General features: G+C 41.4%; 1 protein-coding gene across 1 annotated transcript in view; it reads left to right on the top strand.

Annotated features, from left to right (window-relative positions):
• Window positions 1-21,838, top strand: part of PLCXD2 (phosphatidylinositol specific phospholipase C X domain containing 2) — a 34,442-nt gene extending 12,604 nt beyond the window's left edge. Inside the window, exons 2-4 of the mRNA XM_037907368.2 lie at window positions 5,407-5,867; window positions 7,328-7,569; window positions 14,623-21,838. Of these exons, the coding sequence (XP_037763296.1) occupies window positions 5,407-5,867; window positions 7,328-7,569; window positions 14,623-14,785 (866 nt within the window). The 3' untranslated portion in view covers window positions 14,786-21,838. The remainder of the gene's footprint in view (window positions 1-5,406; window positions 5,868-7,327; window positions 7,570-14,622) is intronic.
• The last annotated feature ends 3,277 nt before the right edge of the window (window positions 21,839-25,115 follow it).

Raw genomic sequence — 25,115 nt, 5'->3', positions numbered from 1 at the left:
CCCTACTGAACCTCAGTCCATGTTTAAGGTCATGTAGCCTCCATGTCCTGCTCTGCTCTGCTGAGACAGCCAGTTGTGGTGGTGGTTTTTGTGATGCTACAGCAATACACTAAGTACTAGACCAGGATCACCAAATCAATTTAGCATAGGCCATCCAACAGCTGACAGCCAATAACAGTGGACTGGATTTGAGCTGGTGTGGTAGAAAAGAAAGCTAACATACAGTATTGTGTCTTGGACAACTATTTTTTCAACACCTTTCCCCCCCCCTAATTATAATACCTTATGCCTGATACTGAAATTACACATTTCTAGGAAGCTTTAAGTCACTAGACTGTATGTTCCCCGTTTAATTGCTGCATTACAATTAACTAAGGAATTTGTTAGAATATTATTCAAAAACGGACCTGCTTATCTAGATAGTTCATATGGATCATATCATGGCGATGGCAGTTGTTACCAGGCAAGAGAAGGGGAGGGAGGTAATAAGCAAGTCAAATGTGCTATTCAGTGTGGATTAGTAAAGATGTTTTAAGATGCTAATCTTTTGATTAGAAAATCTGGATTGTTAATGACCTGTATCCAGAAGCCTTTGGGGTTTGTCAGGGGTGCTTCTGTCTCATTCAATGTACCTGATGGCCGGCACAAAGCAGAGCTGGCCCTTGCAAAATAGCGGAATATTGTTCTTTCCTTGGCTGCTTCTCGGGTAGCTTTTCCATGATGCTCCCAGACCTGTTACTTTTTAAGCCTGATTGGTGTATTTCCAGATGCTTTTGTTTTTTATTGTGTTTTGTGCTGAATCTATATTTTCTTGATTATAAATGGCAAATGTAGTTTAGGTGGAGAGAAAAATCTTGCTCTAAGAAGTTTGGCATCATTGCAGCTAAGGTAATCCTGGAGTGTAACGCCAGAGTCCACAATTGACATTTTAATGCTGTTAATATGCCGGTGGACCCATTTGTGGACCCAGCCAGCTACACATTGAAATGTTACACATAAAGTTCTTTAATTTTCAGTAATCATACCTTGTATGTCAGCAATGAGAAAAAACCCTTCTGCTGATCCAGTCCATTCACCTGAAAATGCAACACTGTTCCCCTTCAGTATTGTCTGGTGTTTAAGTCCAGCCTGGTTCTAAAAGTCCTAAGAAAAGGGGTTTCCATCACTTATTTAGACTAGTCCACAGCCTAACATATCTCACTGCCGGGAAAACTAGATTAGTAGGGATGACGTTAGATATGCTTTTGTCTAGGGAAGGGTATTTTATATCTCTTTCAGTTTGTAGACAATATATTTTGTACTTTTACATTGGAAGATTTCAAAGCCTTTTGCACACACAGTAATCTTCACAACATCCCTGTTAGGGTAAAGTACAGATTAGTTAAATGACATGCTTGAGGTCACACAGGAAGTCATTAATAGAATAGGACCCAGAATTCTTGCTTCCAGAGACCACGTTCTAACCATTCTACAATATTCTCTTCTTATCACTCTTATGCAGTAACAAGAAAAATGAATAATTGAAGTCCAATTCTTGATAACCCACACAAAACAGTGAAAATAAAAATTAAGTCCAAGACAAAATGCCAAATTTTTGTAATGTTACTGCATTCGCTTGATTTGACTAAGTAATTTGACCTACGATTTTAAGGAACGTGAAAAATGTAAGGAATTGGCACTTTACAAAAAGTTCCAGATGTGAAGCGAAAAAGCTGCTTCTTAACAACTGAAACAAAGAAAATAGAACAAAAACATTCTTGAATAATGAAAGATAATAAAGGCAATAGATTTCACACACAATTAACTTGGGAATTGGCATAGTCGAAGTGAAAAAGGGTTCATGACTCTACAGTTGCACTTGCTAGGATAAAATTACAAGAGCTGTCTATCTATCGGAGTAACAATCTGGTGTCAGGAAGGAATTTGAATGCCCGGGCAGACAGGGGAGGGGGTATAGCTTTCCCTGACGTATCCAACCTTTGATGGTGGAGAGACGGGAATCTGGACTAGAAAGATGATTAAATGGTTTGTTCCAGTATTGTATTTCATAACCTATGCATTCCTATGATTCCAAATTAAGTCTTGACATCTAGGGGTAGTTGGCAATGAAGCTCTCATTAAAGCTGCAGCACCAAAGCAGTTATAATATTGTTGTAATCGGAATACTAACTAACAACATCTGGTGTCACAAAATGCCTCACAAGGAGAGTATTTCTCCAGTACAGTACAGGGGAGGGGGTAGTGATTTGAGATTCAGGAGGCCTGGGTTCTGTTCTCTACTATGCTTCTGGTCTGCAGAAAGACTTTGGGCAAGTCTCTTGTCCTTTTTGTGCCTCATTTTTCCCATCTGTAAAATGGGGATCATAATAATACTTAGCTCCTTAGTACAGCACTTTGAGATCTATAGGTTGAGGTAGGTATTATTATCCTATTTAATTTTTTTATGTATAAAATAATTTATACTTGAGGGTCTTTTATCCACAGTCTCAAAGCATTTACTAGCATTCATTAAGTCATAGACATAGGAACTTTTAACGTAGCGACATGAAAGAACTTCTCTTACTATAGGGAAATCTTCTCCAGTTCACCATCTTAGCTGTTGGGAGAATCCAGTCTCTGAAGCGTGTATGGAAAAATCATAAAAAAGTTTTCAATATTTCCTATACTGATTTTTTTTTAATTGTGAACATACTTGCCAGCCTTCAACAGAATTCCCTTGTTTAGTAATGTGTTTGTAGGTGTATATGAGTGCTTGCACTGGATTGGATTGGATTAGATGCTCCTGTGCTTTATGAAACATGAGGCAACTCCATGTTTACACCTCCATCATGCATGGAGGTAGACTGAAAAACACATAATTCTGATGCCATTACTTATCTCCAGTTATGGGAAACACCCCTTTGTCTTGCACTAGTTGCATTTATCCTGTTAAGTACTGCAATCTGCAATGGGATAAGGGTCTTGTAACTATAAAATATATGATCAGACTTGTGGGGAACAACCTTTCACTCTTCAGGGGATGCAAAGCAAAATAGCTTTGTTTTCCTGAAACTGCAAAATTATGACGTGCTTCTCTTCTCCCTTATGCCACCACGCTGATGGGGGAGGAGAGATTCCTCCCCCTCTTGCGCACACACACCTGTGTGTGGAGTTACATAATGCAGGGAACCTCTCATACTTATTACTGTTGGCGTGCATTAGAATCTTGCAAACTGATGTTTGACTTGTGAACAGTATGTGCTTCCACATGGATTTAATAACCCTAACAAGGTAATCCTGTTGAGATCATAATCTCATTTACAGCTCTGATGCTGCAGCATGACAGGAAACCTATTAGTCTTCAAGTGAGCACACGCGCACACACACAAGGGATGCTTATCTAATAAATAGGGCACATGAGGGGTCTTTGTAAAAGCAAATTTCGAACCTTAATTCGATTTTTACAGAGTACAGATAGAGAGGAAGGAAAAAAAGAATCAGACAAGGAGATTGTGTAGGAGTATTCAGGGAGATGGCAGGGGAATTGCTGGATTTTCAGGGAGGGGAGAGATGGGAGGTAAGGGGATGTTGGCACCTGTAATATGCTAGAATATTATGTAGTCTGGTGGAGTCAGTGTATGCTCCCTATATTTCAGCAAAATGGACAGCAGGAGCTGACGGAGCTAGCATTGTAGGGCAGCATCCCCTGAGATTCAGACTGGCAGTCGGAGCAGGGCTATTTGGATGTAGCTTGCTCCTTCAATTCCTGCCCTAAGATAGGAATTTCTGTCTCCTCCAGGAAAATGGCTAGTGGGTGAAGCCCAGCAGAGAAGCTGCAAGCTGTTAATTGGGAAAGTAGAAGGAGCCAGGGAGAGGAGAGGCTAGAGCCCCTTAGTTGTTTTCCGGGATGGGACTACAGAGGAAAGATTGTCTGCAAATCTCTAGCATGTTGGCCAGGATAGAGCTCTCTGGGATGGATGTTGGAAATCTAGCTAAACCTGGAGTCTTAGCAGGCAGACTTCTATCCCCAGTTCTGCTTAATGTTGCCTCTGACTGGGGACTCCAGGGTCTCCTCTAAGGACTACATTCTTGGCCCCACCTCCCCTCAAAGTTACTGCTCCAATTAAGATCATCCTTCCTGCCCTTGGGTGCTTCACACTGCCATCAAGTCAGGACTTCTTCAGGGGCTCCCAGCTACTCTTCTCTTGTATGTCCTGCAAGCAGTAACTAGGGAGACATAATCCACAATGGGCTTTTCTTGATTCTTCCTTACTAGGTTCTTTTTTGGTACCTTTTTATTAGACGGGTGGAGCTTTATTCATGAGCATTATTTTGTGCATGACTTACCTGCCAGGTTCCGTCATGTGTCCATAAGGCTGACATCCTGTGTCACAGGCACATTACCATCTCTCGGGCAGATACTGGGCGGGGCAGCAGGGTGATGGCTCAGGTGGTCTGGTGATTGATGATGACAGAGGGACTCTTTCATTTCTTAGTCACCTTCCTGCATTACAAGGTCAGTAGTGATCCAAAGTCATTGCTAGTAGAAAGCCTGTGCAGTGGCCTGTTTGAAATGAACTTACTCTCAGTCCTGTTCCTGGAATAGAGGTATCCACACACACAAAACAATAACATTACAACTGACACGACCTGGTCCCTGTCAGTGTCAGCAGAAAGGCCAAGGACTAGCTGAGCATGGAGACAGTTCAGTCATCTGATGCCTGGAAACGACTCATCATGGTCAGAGCAAAGACTCATTGGCAGTGTATTGCAAGGATTTTCACCCAGCCACAGTCTGAGGTCTCTGTCCCATAGGTTAACCAAGAGCTCTGGTTTCTTAGCTTGTTTCCCCACAGTCAAGTGTAATTTTAAGTAACTGTAGAGAGTTATGATAGTAATGCAAGGAATAAATAGAGTATAAAAAGAGAATCTCGGTTCATTCTAGTGCTCAGTGCTGTCTTCGTCAACAAGCACAAGACCAGATTCAAACCCCTGTGCCAGCACAGTGGAAGCACTGTGAAGGTAGCTTGCTTGTTCCTTTGGTGGGCAGAGGAGTATGAACACAGGAGAGGATAATGGGACAGAGGAGTCTCCTTACTATGGCTATTTATTATTTACATTCTATTAGCATCTAAACTGCATTATGCTAGGAACTGTACAAACACATCTTAAGAGACAGTTGTAACCCTAAACTCCCAGACATGAATAGATAAGACAAAAGAAGTGGTCTTCCCATTTTACGGATGGGGGAAACTGAGACTTAAACATGAAGTGGCTTGCCCAAGGTAACACAAGAAGTCCTGTGTCAGAGCCAAGAGATGACCCCAAATATCCTGAATCCCTGTCCAGACCTTTTTTCCATACAGGACACATGAAATATTATTTTCAATGCTATAACATTAAAATGACTTTTTTTTTTATCTCTAGGATCACATGATTCTTTCAGCTACTGGGTTGATGAGAAATCTCCTGTGGGACCTGATCAAGCCATGGCAATCAAACGTTTGGCTAAAATTTCTTTGGTGAAAAAGCTAATGAAAAAATGGTCAGTGACTCAAAACCTGACCTTCAAAGAGCAGCTGGAAGGTGGGATCCGCTACTTTGATCTGCGCGTATCTTCCAAACCGGGAGAAGTGGGACAGGAGATCTACTTCATACATGGCTTGTTTGGCATCAAAGTATGGGATGGACTGATGGAGATAAATACCTTTCTCACACAGCACCCCAAAGAAGCCATCTTCTTGGATTTCAATCACTTCTATGCCATGGAAGACCAGCACCACATATATCTGATTAACAGGATCCGGGAAGCATTTGGATCAAAACTTTGCACAATGGAATATGTAGAAAATGTGACCTTGCAATATCTTTGGGAGAAGAGTCAGCAGGTGGGGAAAGGACATGTAATGAGTCTAAGCCCAAAATGTTACAATTTGAATTATAAAGAGTATCTGACTAGGATTCCAAGCATATTATTATTATTATTTATTTTATTGTATTGTATTTTTTATATTATGGTGGCTTCTAGGGGTCAGGACTCTATTATGCAGGAATTCACAAATAAGCAACAAAGATACAAGCTTGCATATGTAGTTGATCTTTTATAAAGTGTTGGCTTGGTGTTTGTGAGGACACATTGTCCTCCAGTAACTAGCCCACACAAAGAATAAAAACTTTAATTCTATAGAAAGCTAATGCATAGTCTCTTATCTCATCTGTATTTTAGGAGCAACCAGTCTGGGTTCTATCCATGTTAGTGCATGAGTGAGCTTTAGTTGGTGACTATGGTGTCTGTTGATTGCAGCTCTCTAATGCGCAGTCTTGAAGCAAAAAGCTCCCAGGGCTTCCATTTAATTCCAAAACTATAAAGTCGGGTGTGTGTGCAGTCATGCTTTGAGGAATTCCTCTGAGCAAGTCCTCTTCAGTCTGCTTCCAGGATTCTACCTGATTAAGGCAAAGAACCCCTTATCAAATCAGATAATGAAAGGTGTTCTGTTTTAGCTCTCAATAAATCATGTGACACTTTGAAACAAACAGACTGGGATGTAACACTCGGTATCTAGATTTGCTAGAGATGGCTCAAGATCCACTTTCTTTATAAACTTCTAGGATGTTCAGATCCAGATATAGAAACAAACAGCACGTATCTGCCTTGAAACTCCCTTATGGCCTGAACTAGAATGCAGAATCCAAAGTAATATTTAACTCTGGATCTGAAGACCTTTCCCAGATATTCACAGGACTCTCATAAACTGTTACTTCATATGACACCAGGAATAAAACATATCTCAGCTCCAGAAGGCACAGTACAGGTTATAGCAGACAATGAGATTGGTCTTTGGTGTTCCATCCAGTAAATGGCAGTGGAACGCCAGTATATGAGCCAGCCCAGTATATCACAGCAAGTTAATTTGAATTGAGTTACACAGTATTTTAGTTCCTAACTTGCCACCATCCTTTTCCTGAGACAAAAGTAATTCTGGCAATGCTGTCTGACAAATATTAAGAGTAAGATTAGAGGAATGTTGTTTAAGTAAAACATTTTGGAATGTGATTTCAGTTTCATACTGTAAATTCTCCTTTTTCTCTAGTGACACTTGAAACGCTACACAGTCCTGAATTTGCAACTAATCAAAATGATTTTATCCTTTATGGCAACACTCCAGTGATTTAATTGTATTTAGTGTACTAGTTTAAAGACAGGAGGCCATATTCTCACCAGATTATACACAGGTGTACTTAGATTTCAAAGGGACTGCATGGGTATATGTAAGTGCAAAATTTGGTTCCAAAACATAGTGATTCAGTTTAATTTGCATCCTTTTCTATCTTTCTCTCCATTATTTAGGTTCTCATTTTCTACCACTACCCTCTGTATCAGGAATATCCCTTCCTGTGGCCAGGGAATAAAATGCCAGCACCTTGGGCAAACACAACGAACGTGCACAAGCTATTACAGTTCTTAGAGACCACTCTTGGGGAGCGGGCTCAACATGGAACTTTTCATGTTTCTCAAGCTATTCTCACACCCAGGGTCAAAACTATTGCACGACACCTAATCCGTGGCCTAAAAAATACGCTTGTTCACAGGTAAGGATTTGTCTTGGTTCCACAGCTCGTTGTTTGAAACTTTTTACCTTGAAGTTACAATGAATAAGCAAGTAACTACCAGGCCTGTGCTTGAATTATTAACACCATACCAATATCTGATTTTTCAGGATATATTGTTACTTATATTTGATGACTGCAAGCATCTCACTCCCTGCAGTTAAGCTAAAACATAAACCATCCCTTTACGTGTAAATACCCACAGAGAACATGTTGGTAGGGTTCAAATTTAGAGGATTGATGAGATGTCAAATAAGGCTCAGCCAGCTTTATTAGTCGAAGACCATACAGCACAACACACCAGGGAAAGGGTTAATACTTTACCAATCCAATCTGGGAAGCAGTGTCTCACAGCAGTCAATCTGCTCCGGAAGTATGGACTCACTTCGTTCATATAATGCCCTTGTTTACGACAAAAGTAGGGTACACCCAGTTCTTACCAGTTTCTTATCTTGTTTTGAACTTAGTTTTCAGGTCACAAAGACCTCATATCAACCATCCCTATTCCTCAGTACCAGCACCTGGTGCAACTTGGTAGGCCTTAACAAAACATGCATTTGATTCCTGACAGCTCCTACATATACCCAAGGACAGAGTTCATACACACTACTAATACAATTTATTTTAGCATAAGTACAAAGGATGCTGGGGAAACGGTTCATGATTTATATATCAAGCATAAGTGCAAAGCTTTTTAGTCATTTGGCTGACAAAATGCAAGACCAAATTCATGTTCTTTTGTGAGCAGAGAGCAATTTGAAGTGGTGTCTCTAGAGAAAATAGGTACCCTCAACTCTTCTTGATTTAAAGTGAGAAGGAAAAACAAGCTTATCTCTTACATGAAAATCAGATTTCATTTTCTGTGGACTAAAATCTGCTCTGGGTTATATGCATACCAACCTCAGTGATTTCCATAACACTTGCACGCTCATAGGACAAGATTTGGCCTTAAATGTGTCTTGCTTCTCCAGACCAAAAAAAAAAGAGGGAGATGAATAATAGGAGGGAGATGAATACAGTTTTGCTTGTGGCTACATGGTTTATCCATAAATAAGATAACTACTAAAGGGCCTGATCCTGAAAATTGCTGCACCCTTGTAACTCATAATGACTTAAAAGGCGGGTACAGGGCCCCTCATTTCCCAGGATCGGACCCAAATGATTCTGCTGTGTGATATTAACATTGTGTAGCCTATATTCCAAATCACAGAGTGAATAGTGATCCTTTTTGTGGTTTAAGGCCTGAAATCTTACTCTTTTTAGCTCTACTCATACCATATAATCAAAGCTTGGACTTGTCAGGGCAACATACAGACTGGCATCTAGTCCTGTGCAGTTAGTAACAATGGTGCTAGCTGTTACTGTGAGTCTGATTGTCAAAATCACCATATCACCTACTGAACTGGACATAAAACAATGAAATGGGCAGCACTGGAAACCAGTTAGCATATGGCCTTTGATTTTCTGGAAAACTGTCATTGAATCTTCCGTCCCAAGTTCATAACACCCAGATTCTAAATCTTTTGGGAAAAATCGCTGTTTCTTCTAGTGGTACTTACTGCTTTTTTCCTAAAACACCCCCTTGCCACATCAATTAAAATAGGGAAAGAACAAGGTAAAAATTACTTAGACAAGTTAGATGGCTTCAAGTCACCAGGGCCTGATAAAATAAATCCAAGGAGATAACTGAGCCATTAACAATTATCTTCAATAATTCATGGAAGACAGGAGTGATTCCAGAGGACTGGAAGAGGCCAAATGTAATGTCAGTCTCTAAAAAGGGGAACAGTGACAACCTGGGGCATTACCGATCAGTCACCTTAACTTCAGTACCCAGAAAGATAATGGAACAAATAAGCAAGCAAGCAAACACCTAGAAGATAATAAGGTGATGAGTAACAGCATGGATTTGTCAAGAATAAATAATGTCAAATCAACCTAATAGCTTTCTTTGACAGGGTAACAAGCCTTAGGGAGGAAGCAGAAGATGTGGTATATCTTGACTTTTGTAAGGCTTTTGATACCGTCTTGCATGACGGTCTCATAAACAAACTAGGGCAATGCAACCTCGATGGGGCTACTATAAGGTGGGTGCATAACTGGTTAGAAACTACTTTCTGGGTATGGTTTATCAGTGGTTCACAGTCAAGCTGTATGGCTGTATCAAGTGGGGTCACACAGGGATCAGTCATGGGTCCAGTTCTGTTCAATATCTTCAAAAATGATTTAGATCAGCAGTTCTGAAACTTTAGCAACCCGAGGACCCCCGTTTTCATTTTAAAATTTTTTGCAGACCCCCAAGCCCCTCTGCTCAGCCCCAGACTCCACCCCTTCCCCCAAGCCCACACTCCTGCCCCATCTCTTCCTACCACCGCTCCACCCATGCCCCTCCTCTTTCTGCCTTCTCCATCGAGTGCCCCCCCCTACCCTTCTCCCCCAGCATCTCCTGCATGCCCCTGATCAGCTGTTTCCAGCATGCAAGAGGTGCTGGGAGAGGTGGGGGAGGAGTTGATCAGTGTGGCCAGTGGCCCCAGACATGATTCCGCGCCCTCCCCTGAGTGTGCCCCATCCTGACTCCTCCGTCTCCCTTCCAGCACCTCCTGCACACCATTGAACAGCTGTTCCCCGGCTTGCAAAGGCACTGGGAGGGAGGGGGAGGAGCTGATCAGCAGGGCCCATGTACCCCCTGGAGTGCCCTCGCGGACCTGTTTGAGAAACGCTGATTTAGATAATGGCATCGAGACTACACTTATGAAGTTTGGAGATGATACCAAACTGGGTGGGATTGCAACTGCTTTGGAAGATAGGATTAAAATTCAAAATGCTCTGGACAAACTGGAGAAATGGTCTGAAGTAAATAGGGTGAAATTCAGTAAGGACAAATGCAAAGTACTCCTCCTGGGAAGGAACAATCAATTGCGCACCTACAAAATGGGAAATGACTGCTAGGAAGGAGTGCTGTGGAAAGGGAACTGTGGGTCATAATGGATCACAAACTAAATATAGTCAACAGTGTAACATTGTTGGGGAAAAAAAAAAGGTAAACATAATTCTGTGATGGATTAGCAGGAGTGTTGTAAGCAAGACATGGGAAGTAATTCTTCTGCTCTACTCCACACTGATACAGCCTTAACTGGAGTATTGTGCCCAGTTCTGCACGCCACATTTCAGGAAAGAGGTGGACAAATTGGAGAAAGTCTAGAGGAGAGCAACAAAAATAATTAACGGTCTAGAAAACATGACCTATCGGGAAAGATTGAAAAAATTGGCTTTGTTCAGTCTGGAGAAGAGAAGACTGCGGGGGGACTTAACAGTTTTCAAGTACATAAAAGGTGATTTGAAAGAGGAGAGAGAAAAAAATTATTCTAGTTAATCTCTGTGGATAGGACAAGAAGCAATGGGCTTAAATTGCAGCAAGGGAAGTTTAGGTTGCACATTAGGAAAAACTTCCTAGCTGTCAGGGTGGTTAAGCACTGGAATAAATTGCCCAGGGAGGTTGTGGAATCTCCATAATTATAAGTATTTTAGAATAGGTTAGACAAACACCTGTCAGGGATGGTCTAGATCAGGGGTGGGCAAACTTTTTGGCCTGAAGGCCACATCGGGGAATAGAAATTGTATGGTGGGCCATGAATGTTCACAAAATTGGGGTTGGGGTGCAGGATGGGGTAAGGGCTCTGGATGGGGATGGGGGTGCGGGCTCTGGCGTGGGGTTGGGGAAGAGGAGTTTGGGGTGTAGGAGGGTGCTCTGGGTTAGGACCGAGGGGTTCAGAGGGCGGGAGGGGAATCAGGGCTAGGGTAGGGGTGCGGGAAGGGGTGAAGGTTCCGTCTGAGGGTGTGGGCTCTGGGGGTGCAGGAGCTCGTGGGCTGGCTTAAAAAGTAGTTTGCCCACTCCTGGTCTAGATAATACTTAGTCCTGCCTTGAGTGCAGGGGACTGGACTAGAAAACCTCTTGAGGCCCCTTCCAGTCCTACAATTCTGTGATTCTATTTCTTAAAACCCTCCTCAAAGGCCCAGAGGGTTGGAATCTAAAACATCCACATAATAGAAATTCTGAAGTTCCTATGGTTGAAGTTAGGACGTGGAGTTCCAGTCTCTTGCCTCTCCACAGAATTTAGTCTGACAGAATAATGTCTAAAGCCAAATAATGAAATAATGTTAGTATACAAGTAATCTGATCCAAATATTTTGAACCTCCTCTGTTTTCCAAGATTGCAGTTTGGTTTTTGTACATTAAACACTAGATGGCGCTAAAATGCTTTCTTTAAGAGTATGTGTAGCACTGTCAGACCCAGGATATTAGAGAGACAAGGTGGGTGAGATAATATCTTTAAGATTAAGAAACAATTTTAAATTTGTATAGCTTTACTCCTGAAAACACATGACACTTAAAAAAAACAAGTTGGGTGAGTGATATCTTTTCTTGGACCAACCTTTGTTGGTGAGAGAGAAAAGTTTTCGAGCTTACACAGAGCTCTTCTTCAGGTCTGGGAAACTTACTCAGAGTGTCGCAAGTACATACAAGGTGGAACATTTGAGAGCATAGTGATTGTCAGGTTTCACCCACGTACTTGCTACTGTGGCATTTCGTGCACTGGATGAGGTACACCACATATTGTGATAGGCATGTGTAGGACCCATGGATCTTGAAAGGTGTGTTGTCTCTTGAATGAACTCGCACAGGAAAATGATAAAAGACAAAAACATCACATCACCTATGGGTGAACACTTTTCACAAAAAGGACGAGCCTGGGAGCTTAAATTCATAACTTTGCTTGACACTAAAAATCATATCACAACAACCTATAACCCACCAACAAACACCGCCACCCCAGCTGTTTCTCTTTCCTCCTTTGCCTCCCTATGACTAGAGGGGTAACAAGCCACTTCACCTTGAGTGGTCCCTTGAGTGTCAACTACTTGTGCTAAACAATCTGTTCCATCTTCTGGTTAGCTGTGACATTCTGAGTACGTTTCCCAGACCTGAAGAAGACCTCTGGCTTAGTCTACACTACAGACTAAAGTTGGTATAACTGTCCCCCTCTCGCGTTGACATCGTGCTGTCTCCACCAGTTCAATTGAATGATGTCACCGGGAGAGCTTCTCCCGGTGACATAGCTGCCACCTCTCAGGGAGGTGGAGTACCTGTGCTGATGGGAGAAAATCCCTCACCCTCATCATAGGTAGTGTCTTCGCTAAGGCTTTGTCTACACTGGCACTTTTGTCGTTAAAACTTTCGTACATCTGCGCCACTGCAGCGCTGTATGTGAAGACAAGCCCTCTGTGTAAGCGCGAAAGCTTGTCTTTCTCACCAACAGAAGTTGGTCCAAGAAAAGATATCACCTCACCCACCTTGCTTTTTTAAGAGAGGCATGTGTTTTAAGGAATAAAGCTTTACAAATTTAAAATTGTTTCTTAATCTTAACTGAAGATACTTAATAAAGTGTTTAATTCGCATGGATACAATGTGGTTCTTCTATAGTATATATTAAATGTGCAGTATTATAAGAATGTCTCAAAACTCACATGACCCTTCTCATCCTCAAAACACTTCACAAACATCAGTAAATTAATTTTCAAATCATTTCCAGGAGCTTTAATAATGTCTGTTTCATATGGAGCAAATCCCTCCTTAAAATTAGTTACTTCCCTGAGGCCTTCCAACAATAATTCAAATATTAAAATCTGTTCCAACAATAATTCAAATACAGATCCATAACGTGTCATCAGGTTTTAAGCACAACTTTCTAAGGAAGTCACTGAGACGTTCTGCTTAAACACTGAAGGCTTGAAATGATATGCAGTTAAAAACAGAGTCCAGATACTTCCCAAGTTAAAGCCTGCTTGCAACCACATGCACAGTGTTTATACACAGTTGAATGGGAACTGCCTGTTCTGTACATTCAATTTTGGCTGTACAACTTTGTATGGACCTCTGCCTTCTGATTCTGATAATGCTGGCCCTAAACATGAGTATTAAACCATTAAGTTCTAACTAATGGGGAAGAAACATTTGAAATTAATCAACAGTGATTTACAAATGACTGGCTTTTCATGAGAATACCTACTCTTTTGCCTTTATCTCTTTCTTTTTGTTTACTGATAACTTCCTTTGTGGGTTGTTATTTTTATTCTCGGGATTGCTAGCGCCAAGGGGCAGACAGCTTGTCTTTCTATCTGCTTGTAAAACAACAGGCACACTATGGCACTCATGGGATTAGTTACTTCTGTCTTCTGTCCCGTGGAAACCTCATTGCTGTAGTGTTAGAGGAGAACAAAAACTTATGCAAACCTTTGGTTCAAGTTCTTTTCAAGGAATGACTGGAAATATTTTCACTTCTTAGTAATCCAAATCATTTCATTCATCTCTAATTATTATGATTTAAGTAATAATGCAAAACCTATTGCTTTTAATTAAGCCTTCAGATTGGTATATACTCAGACAAAACAAGAACAAAGAAACCATTGCAGGACCTTAAATTCTGAGGTCCTAATTGTTCAGTGAAGTCATGAAGAATCCTATACATAATGACAGGTTTCAGAGTAGCAGCCGTGTCAGCCGTGTACTGAACACTACAGTATCCGTAAAAAGAAAAGGAGTACTTGTGGCACCTTAGAGACTAACAAATTTATTAGAGCATAAGATGAAGTGAGCTGTAGCTCACGAAAGCTTACGCTCTAATAAATTTGTTAGTCTCTAAGCCGCCACAAGTCCTCCTTTTCTTTTTAAGAATCCTATAGTATGTCTTGTAAGAGCACTGGTTTGCACTGGTGATTTTGGCCAATATTTCTATTCCCCACCCCCACCCCCTGCCCCCAAAATGGTTGTGCAGTGTGCTGTTTTCTGCCACCCTTCTCCCCAGAAGTGGTTGCATTTTAAGGATGCAGTATATATTTAGTTTGCTACTTTGGGGTTAAAAGATACTGTGCAAACATGCTATTCATAGACAAAATGTTATATGTAGAGCAAAATCAAGGTGCTTCCATACCAGTGTGTTATATTGGTTAACATATTTATCCCTCTTTTTTCTTTAGGAACCTGCCTATGATTTTGAACTGGGTAAAGAGACAGAAGCCAGGCGTTATGGGCGTTAACATAATTACATCAGACTTTGTGGAGCTGGTTGACTTTGCTGCCACTGTTATTGCATTAAACGACCTCCTTTTAGAAGGGCACCGAGCTGTGACTAAATCCTGACTGTTCTGTCACTCTAAGATCAGCGCTCATCCACTGAGAGGAGGATTTGGAGTCTTTCATCCATGTCAACAGCTTTTCAACGTAAATCTCAATTTAGGTGTTTTGGATTTTGTTTTTTAAGAAACAAAAACCTAGTTTCTGAGGAAAACGTGCTGAAAATCATTCACATCAGGATCCATTGCTGCATGGATCTGACCTGAACACTAAGCAGTGTCCGAGTGCTGCTGACGCTGTTATGCACACATCTGCTGCAGTACAGCAAGCTGTTGTCTGCCTGGCAGTAGGAGGCCGGACACTACAGCAGATGTAACCAATTGGCAGCGGTGTCTCCCCCGGCAACTAGACTCCCTGTGGGTGTTCATCCTGTGCGTCAGGCTAAGAATTGGTGTTGATCCTCGGGAGCAGTTCTACCAGACCAGCCAAAAACGATCCTCCACTTTGCTACATAACTCAGAGCTGTGCTGGTCTCAGCTACCAGTTGCTATTGTATCTCTTATGCCGTACTGGAAGCTACCTCAGAGGGAAGCTTTTACACTGTGTTCAGTGGTTTAAACAGAGATGAGCCCGAGGTGCGGAGATTGGATTTAAACTTACAACTCTCAGGGGCTTTTGACTCCAAAGTTTTGTTTTCAGTCTCTCTCTTATTTTAAGGGACTTCCATTAGAGCAGGATGCAGATGCACTTTACTTAAGTTTGGGGGAAAAAAATCTGTTGAGTTTTCTTGAAAGGTTGTGGGTGGGAGGAAGCTCTGCACAAAAGGCTGCTATGTGCACATTAGTTACACAGCAGGCTTTGTTCATTGTATGTAGCTTTGAGACACAGTGTAGCAAACTGTAAAATGGAGTTTAGTCAAAACTTTGGTGGTTTCATTCGTGTGGACCTTACCTCCTACCTCAATTTCAATTCACTTGGTTTTTCATTCCCTAGGCTTCATTGGCGGGGGGGGGGAGGCGACCACAAAAATTGCTATTTTTTGTTTGGCATCTGGTCATTTTTCACATCATTTTGTGCCCAAAAACTTGAACCTACCCAAGTTTGCTCAAAATGCACCCTAAAGTCACTGTGAGGATTGTAGCTTACTTGAGACATTGAGTTCCTAACCTGAGTTTCCTCTGCGAGGCAAATTGGGATGCAGGGAGTGGAGGGGTGGGAATAACTGATAGAATTCTCCCAAGCTGCACCCACTTATGATGGCAGAATAAGATGCCGCTCACAAATTGTGCTGATCCTCATTACATGATCATACATGTTTTTTTTAATTGTTTGTTTTGATCGGCAGCAAAATGTTGACAATATTTATTTTTAAATTATGTTTCAGCATTGACACTCCACTGATGAATTAGGGAAAGTTAACAGATTTGAGAGGAGACATCTCAGGCTCTCTGTTGAGTCAGGCAGACATCACTGGATAAATTCGCACTCAGCTCATAATGTAAAGGTTATCTTTTGAGCCATGAGGGCTAGAGACATTTGAAAATGAAGGATTAGATTCTAGAGCAACAGGGAAATGTGTTGGCTCACTGGCTCAATCTGTAATGAAAACTTTGAACAATTCAACTGAACATTGAGGGCTCTGTTAGCACACTTCATGTTAAGAGTAACTACTTTCCATTGGCGGTAGACTAGAAACCCTAAGGTTTGGGCATTAAGTAGCAACGGGCAAAGCTTTCATTATGGCCACAGTAGTACTCTACTTATGCACAAAAACTTGCTTCTTTCAAGACAAATCCAGACAAATAAAACAGCTGGAGGGTTGGGTGATTCTATGATGATACATCGCACAGTTTGTATCTTCACATTGTTGCATTGTCAGGGCATGTTAATCTACAGCAGTGGTTCTCAACAGGGGTACATGTACCGCTAGGGGTACACAGAGGTCTTTCAGGGGCCACATCAACTCATCTAGATATTTGTCTAGTGTTACAACTGGCTACATAAAAAGCACTAGCAATGTCAGTACAGACTAAAATTTCATACAGACAATTTGTTTATACTGCTCTATATACTATACCCTGAAATGTAAATACAATATTTATATCCCAATTGATTTATTTTATAATTATATGGTAAAAATGAGAAAGCAAGCAATTCTTCAGTAGCAGTGTGCTGTGTGACACTTTTGTATTTTTATGTCTGATTTTGTAAGCAAGTAGTTTTTAAGTGAGGTGTAACTTGGGGGTATGCAAGACAAATCAGACTCCTGAAAGGGGTACAGTAGTCTGGAAAGCTTAAGACTCAAGCCTCTGATCTACAGTTCAAAACATTGTGTAATTATGCAACATCATAGCATGAGGCGGTTACTCTTTTGCAGCATGGATGTCCAAAATAAATTCAGCACTTTGATTATCCCATGAAGCTGATGCACTCTTACAGTCTTTCCGAGAGTTGTCCTTTACCCCCAAAATAACTGGGCAATTGATGGCTCATCTGCTGTTCAGTCACCTTTCTACAAACTGCTGCTAGTGAACTAATTATCAGCGGGGTTAAGAATGACTGTTAAGACTTAAGTTTATTTTGCTTATAAGAAAAGTGATTGTTTTGACAAACAGTTTAGGAAAAAATTATCAACCTGACCATCCCCTCACCCTCTGGCTCCCTCACCCAGTCGGATAGTAGCTGCAGCTTTTTCCATGCTGTTTCTCTCATGGTGGTGGCTCTATACTTAATGCCCTAAACCACATAGAGTTGGGTTCAGCTAGAGGTTTGCAAACCTTCCACATGGGAACTTTGGTCAAGTTCTTAACAAGCTTTAATATGATTTATCTGTTTGTGTTGCATGGTTTTAATTAGTGCTGTTCAAAATGTTTTTTCCAGCTAAATCTTTCTTATGAAAAACTGAAGGGTTGACTTTTTGTGTCTTCCCCCGCCTCCCACCATCACCATGTCTTTTTCCTCATTTTCTAGTGGGAAAAAAAGTGAGAGAAGATGGCGTAAATATTTTTTTTTAAAAAAATCCACAAATTTAAGGTTTTGTTTAGCTAAAACAATTGCACAAATAGTTCAAACAAAAGAAATATTTTGTTTCCTTCAAATGTTTTCTAGAAAGTATGTCTTTTGACCAGCCCTACTTTTAATGCCAAGTCATATGCAGAATGATGGCTTCAACTGAGTTTCACTTAGAGATTTGAATTTTGCAGCTAGCCCAAATTCTCTTGTAGATCAAGTCAAAACCCCACAATCAGAGCAAACTTTGGGGTCTATACTTTGTGGCTTATGCCCACTTCTAGATATAGAGATTGTCTGAGCACAGAACTCAAAGCAAAACTCATGCAGAGTGAACGCAAATGAAACAGGAATGAAGAAAATATTTGCATGATCACTAAATGACTGAATTACACATAGGCAGGGTTTAAATTCTCAGAGTATTTCCCAGAGGCTCTTCTCCCCCCCTCCCCCACCCCCTCTTCCCAACTCCCATTCCCATCCTCACATGCTATAAAAACTCCAAGGGGGTTTGAAAATACTTACCAGAGCTCTGGTCTGGACAGCTCTGGCTGAATTTAAGCCCTGCACACAGGCATACGTATAACCTTGTATTTGTGTTAGTTCTTAATCTGCTAATCTGTTGTACTGTATGTAACTACCTCAAAAGAGAATTATCAGGCTTAGATAGGTAATATTTGTATAGAGTATTCAAAGTAATGGATCTGTGTTATTAGCCCTCCTAATGTATTTATTTAAATAGAAAAGTGGATGGTGGGAACCAAAGGTTCTGTTTGTTTGTTTTTAATGTATTCAAGAAACTTTTGGATTTATGTGCTATTGGCTGCTCTGTGTTGACATACAGGGTACGAAGCACTACTGAGAGTGTAGGCATAAGGATGGTAGCATGGCAAAAAGAAACTTTAAATGGAAAATTATTTGAATCCATGGTGATAGAAATGTCACTAATATCCGGCTGATGTTTGGCCCCATGTGGAGGGATTGGGTGGTCTCAGCACAGGGGATAGGTCTTCACGTGGTAAAACCCACTATCACAGCTGACAGTAAACCCTTGGCTGAACACTGAGACTGCCTCCCTGGAAGTGGGTTGAGGCATGCTGGTGGGGCAGTGTGGGGGAAGCCTGCACCCCCGTTGCCTGTGTTGTGTATGTGTTTTAGTGGATATATAGCTGTCAAGTACAGGGCTGCATCTTTTCTAATCCTGCATCTTTACAAAGCACTAAAATACACTTGTAAAAAGGTAAAACATCAGCATGATCACAAGAGAACTGCTGCGAAAGCTGCCACCATGACGACGGTGTGGGTGCTCAGGGAGCAGCCGAGCGCAGAAAAGAAGCTCCACAAGGCTGTGTGTGCATGTTTGTGCATAAGTCTTCCATTAACTACCTTATTATTTCAATCACTTCATGCCCTGAACTGGGTTGTGAATGTTAATTGCAAACAATGGAGAGGCAGTGGCACAAAGGGACTGAATAGTGTTTTGTGTTTGACTTATTCTTCTGTTCAGAACTATGTATAAAAAGTTGCATAGAATGTTACTGGCAGCTGTGTGGGGTATAATATTTCAATGAAATGCAGTTTTTAAAGAATAAGAATCTATGTAACAAAACCATCAAAAGCAATGTACCTGTACATAGATAGACATATTATTATCACTGTCTTCATGAGGTGAGACTTAAGTCAAAGTTTATTAACTTGTTTAAGACATAGGTCACCTCTCTCCTGGCATTTCCTGATGGCGCAGACCACCTCCCTATTAATATGCCTGAAGCATTGACAGCATTTACATATAAGGAAAAGAAATATTATGAAAGTATATATTTTAGGTTCTTCTTAAGGTGGGTCCACAAGTGGAAACAAGGAGAGTTAGCGCCATGGGATTAACTAGCTCTTGCAGACCCACCAGTGTTCCATGGCCCACAGTTTGGGAACAACTGCCCTAAATCATTCGTGGCTGTGTCACTCAGGGGTTACTCATAAAGACAGATGCAATGTTAGTCACAGACAATAGGCACCTGGGATGTCACACCTGAGGCACTTTATTAATGTGTCAGAGTGTGTACATATTAGAGATGGGTCTGAGTAGCAAAGCTAAAGGATGTTTTGGATCCAGGATTTTGGTTTGGCCCATAATAGAGACTGAATCTGGGTCTAGATCCAAAGTTGGATTTTCTTCCTGTCTAGTGTTGTCATGTATTTATTTTCTATACATATGTGTGTTACAGGTAGGGATAGCCTATACACGTTGTAACAAACAGGAGACGCTTTTGGATTGTTAGTGTGTAACTATAGGACATAAATACTTAGTTTGGTAATAGACTACAAATGAAAATTGATAGGAGAGTGTGTTGTGTGTGTATTAGAATCAGACTTGTCACCTTGCTATACAGAATGTATATTTCTATTTATTTTTACTGAGACTCAGGTATCGGAATATGAGTTTACTCTTTCTTGTCCTAACTCAACCAAAGACTTTTACCAAGGGATCAGTCCTCAAGGCAAAAGTTAGGACAATTTTGAGTGGAGTTTTTAGCAGGAACAGATGAACTGATTTGGACAAAATAAGAAATAACCTAAAACTTTACCCAAAATTTGAACTCAGTTAAAACTTGTTTGGTTGGGGGTTTTTTGGGAGGGGAAGAAGAAGAAGGAAATTCTCATTTCTGCCTTTTCTGGTTTGGGTGAGAAGTGAAATACTGCACAGTAATCTGGTTTCAGAGTAGCAGCCGTGTTAGTCTGTATCCGCAAAAAGAAAAGGAGGACTTGCAGCATTCAATGAAGTGAGCTGTAGCTCACGAAAGCTTATGCTCAAATAAATTTGTTAGTCTCTAAGGTGCCACAAGTCCTCCTTTTCTTTGTTCAGTAATCTGGCAATCTAAACCTGAAAGTGTTGGAAATCTGAGAAACTTTTGTGCTTGTGAGATTCCCAGCCCTATTTTCAGACAAATGAAATGTGCATAAGACTACTAAATGCTTACACCACTTAGTCCTGCCTCCTTCCTGGCCTCCATTTCCCCTTATTTAAGCCCCCTCCTGTTGCATGGTCGTTATTTACAGAATTTGGCTGTTGACAAGAGGGGTGTGTTAACTTCTGTCTCAAATTAGTTATCACTAGGGGGCATGTAAGAGCAATGAAAAATGTATTTCTCTTCAGAGACTGAGCCTGGCATCTGTGATGCTGTATGAAGGGTCAAGGAAGTGGGCAGCTATATTCACTGAGCAACTGGGCCTGCCTGCAAATTCTGATTTACTTTAAAAAAAAACAAAACAGCAGAACATGATACATGCTATCACAATTAGTCAAACAGAAATGAAGGTTTTCCCCATAAATCTAGAGCATAGTATACAGAATTGTGTACTTTAATACCTTCCAGTGATGCCCTAGGACTATTAGCTCCCTATTTTAGCTCCCTATTAGCTCCCTATTTTAACTCCCTACCACACTGAGAAAGAAGAAATATGGGGGGAGGGGAGGGGGAAGTACATATATTTAGCTATCCACACATATTCTCATATTTTGACAGAAAATATAGACCTTAGGGACCAGACCAGTAACATAAACTTCAGAACAATCTAGTGAAATTGTGTACTGTATTTTATCCATTGTCATTGTGCTTCTCTTATTTATTGTCAGCCTTCTGATATATTTCTTTGCTGTCTGCATCTCTCTGAAATTGAACTGCTACATTTTCTGTCTTATTAAAAACAATATATTATGGAACATTCAAGTATTGTTTGTGTCTAACAGGGATACTTTTGGCAGAGCCTGGATTCTGCTTGGTGTAAAATGCATTTTCTAGTCATTTTTTGTAAATATATTTTGTTTAAATCTTCCAAGAAAAAAATAATTATTTCATTCTTTTCTTCTGTGAGTGTTTTATGCAGTTTCTCTTCTCCTTCTCTTTTGGCACCATGGACCTTACCCATCTGCCTAATTCAATCGTGTGTGTTGTAAAACCATTAATGCCTCATTTTAACTGAGCAAATAAATTTTGGGCTGACAGCTGTTTTTGGGGTTTTTTTTAAATTTTACTCAAAAATTATCGTTGTTGGATTGGAGGTTTTACCCTGAAAATAAACTTTGGCAACTTCATCTTGTTAATAATCTTACTGTGTGGCCAGTGTAGTTTATTATTTTGACCCAAAAGAGATCGAGCTTTGAATCAATTTTCTGAGTTTTGATTGCTTTGTTTGGTGTTTTTTGTTTGGGGTTGGTTTTTTTTTTTTTTTTTTTTTTTTCACAGAATGATATAAAGATTTTAGTTTCCTAGCTTCCTTTTATATAAAATATTAATGTAAGATAAGCAGAAAACAACCCAAGTGATTTCAGAGGCCTGTGTATTAGATGTGCTGTACCACATTATCTACCAGTAATTAGCTGGTCATTATTGAAAACCCAATACCTTCTGGCCTGCGGGTAGTGTGTGAGCATTTATCTGCTCAATCTTCAGTTAACATGTGCTTACATTTATAATAACCATTTTCAATTAAACTTGGGTCTTAGAAAGAACTGTGCGCCAATGCATGAACTCCAGGTACTGTTTGGAATTGAAGCAGGATCATTTTTCCCATTTGGCTTCTTGGTTGAAGATTCAGGTAGCTTCAGCTGCTGGAGCACGGGTAAGAAAACACCATGCTCATACTCCAGTTGAAAATGAAATGATAATGACTCTGAAACTTGGGCCCTGGTTGATCTGAAGGAGCCCCCTACTGATACCCTCTATGATAGTCTTAGGGCTTGTCTACGCTGGCACTTTACAGCGCTGCAACTTTCTCGCTCAGGGGTGTGAAAAAACACTCCCCTGAGCGCAGCAAGTTTCAGTGCTGTAAAGTGCCAGTGTAGACAGTGCCCCAGGGCTGGGAGCTGTGCCCCTCGTGGAGATGGGTTTTTTTGGAGCGCTGGGAGAGCTCTCTCGCAGTGCTCTGCCATGATTGCACAAGCCACGTTAAAGAGCTGCCGGGGCAGCGCTTTAGCATTGCCAGTGTAGACTAGCCCTTAGTGATCTAGATTCTGCTCACCCATTCTGAACTTGTGGGAGGTATTCAGTGTGTGGAATAAACCAGCTTCCCCACAAGTTTGTTTTCAGTATCTGCAGGTGTCTGCCGGGAACTGGGAGTGGATGATGGGATGGATCACTTGATGATTGCCTGTTCCATTCATTCCTTCTGAAGCACCTGGCGTTGGCCACTACTGAAAGACAGGATACTGGGCTAGATGGACTGCTGGTCTGACCCAGTATGGCTGTTCTTTTGTTCTAGGTCAGGGTGGGCAAACTACGTCACGGGAGCTGCATCCGGCCCTCCAGATGTTTTAATCCGGCCCTCTACCTCCTTCCGGGGAGCGGGGTCCAGGGCTTACCCCATTCTGGTGCTCCAGCTGGGAAGTGGGGTCGGGGCCTTGCCCCATTCTGCATGGCTCCCAGAAGCAGTGGTATGTCCCCCCTCCAGCTCCTACGCATAGGGGCAGCCAAGGCATTGGCCATGCCTGGCTGCGCCTCCGTGTAGGAGCCAGAGTGGGGACATGCCGCTGCTTCTGGGAGGTGCTTAAGGTAAGCACCACCTGGAACCTGCACCCCTGACCCCCTCCTGCACCCCAACCCCTCCCGCCCTCTGAACCCCTTAGTCCCAGCCCAGAGCACCCTCCTGCACCCCCAACCCTTCATCTTCAGCCCCAAGCCAGAGCCCACACCCCCAGCTAGAGCCCTCACCCCCTCCTGCACCCCAACCCCCAATTTCATGAGCATTCATGCCCCGCCATACAATTTCCATACCCAGATGTGGCTCTCAGGCCAAAAATTTTGCCCATCCCTGTTCTAGGTACTTTACCAGTAGCTTCCAGTTTCCGGATTTTAATAAAACTAAGTATATAGAAGATGGAGAGGAGGGGAAGGGATTAAATGACTGGCGAATAAAAAAGTATTATTATCTAGAGCCTATTACCTTGTGGTACGTGGTTACAGTCCAGGATGGGTTAATAGTGACTGAATAGATTGCTACAGAGGCCTGTCTGAAATGAAATTGGTGGGGAGGGGCATTCTTAATCTAATATTCACTGAATGGGTGCCCATGTCAAGTGAGATCACCATGTATCGCATTAGCCACTTCTAAGCAGAGAGGTCAGTCCCTGAATAGCCCATGGCAACCTAATTATCTTTTCACTCCTAAAGGTGTTCCTCCAGAATGGGTTTTTGAGGCACACTGGTGGGAAGAACTTGCCCTGCAGATGCCTGTACCTCTTCTGTGGATGGACAGTAGACATGGCTTTCTGTGCCTGTCAGATTGACACAGTTCAGCAGCTCTAAATTCACACACCTGTCAGAAAAATATAGATAAACTTTACTAAGAATATAACCAACCTACAAAAAAGTTGTTTGTTCTGTAAGAAATTATATTTACCTTGAGGAAAAAGGTTCTGCTGTTGCCATAAACCTGTGGTTGGCTGTTTAAACATGACCACATTCCTGAATTACACATGGCTGAAATACTTGCCGCTTAAGATAGGTTGTAGCACACAGGCCTTAGCTGGGGCGGGTACACACTTCATGTTGTCTGAAGGAAAGCCAACTTGAAACCTGGGGTGTGATTGCCAGCTGTTCTCATTCCACATGTAGCCTGGAGTTAAGAAAAATATTGGATATCTCTGAAGTTGAGTAACACTTACTGTTAGTGATTCTTCCAATTGCTGTCAGGTGACAGAGAGGTCAACCATTCACATGAGACTGGGCTTTTTGATTGAAACCTAACCGAGAGCTGAAATGGAGTAATAGGGAACAGACATCTCATTTTGCCAAGGTCCAAAACAAAGGGCAGCACAAGAAAAAAAAAATTAAAGCACGTGGGATTTAGTTACATGTTACCATGTGGGATTAGTTACCTAATCTAAACCTGCATATGCTTATCAGTTACCTGAGTTTCATGAACATGCATTTCTGCTCCACACTATGTGTAACAAAGTGTGTCTGCATCAAGTGGAGGTGAACTTGTATCTATATTCAGGAACAGTTGAGAAGAATGATCAGGATAGTCAAAAAGTTACTGGCTCACAGACTTGTTCTAAAAGAAGGTTGATTTTAGATGTAATTATCCCATGCTCTGAAATTAAAAAGGTTTACTTTATATGTAAAGCTGTGTGTTAGTGTGGTTAGAGCAGAGAACTGGGAGTCAGGGCTCCTGGCTTCTGTCCCCTGAGCTGCCACTTGTTAGGTAACCTGAGCAAATCATTTCCCCTCTCTGTACTTCATTTTCTCCATCTGAAAGTGGGGATAACAGTACATACCTCCCAAAGGTATCATTATGTTTAATTGAATAATGCTTATAAAGCACATGGAGATACTTAATAGAAGCACAATAGCACAATGCAAGGTGTTCAGGTAACAGAGAATGAATT

This window comes from Chelonia mydas, chromosome 1 (genome assembly GCF_015237465.2).
Source record: "Chelonia mydas isolate rCheMyd1 chromosome 1, rCheMyd1.pri.v2, whole genome shotgun sequence".
Taxonomy (NCBI): domain Eukaryota; kingdom Metazoa; phylum Chordata; order Testudines; family Cheloniidae; genus Chelonia; species Chelonia mydas.
This window is presented reverse-complemented; position numbering and strand designations above follow the sequence as displayed.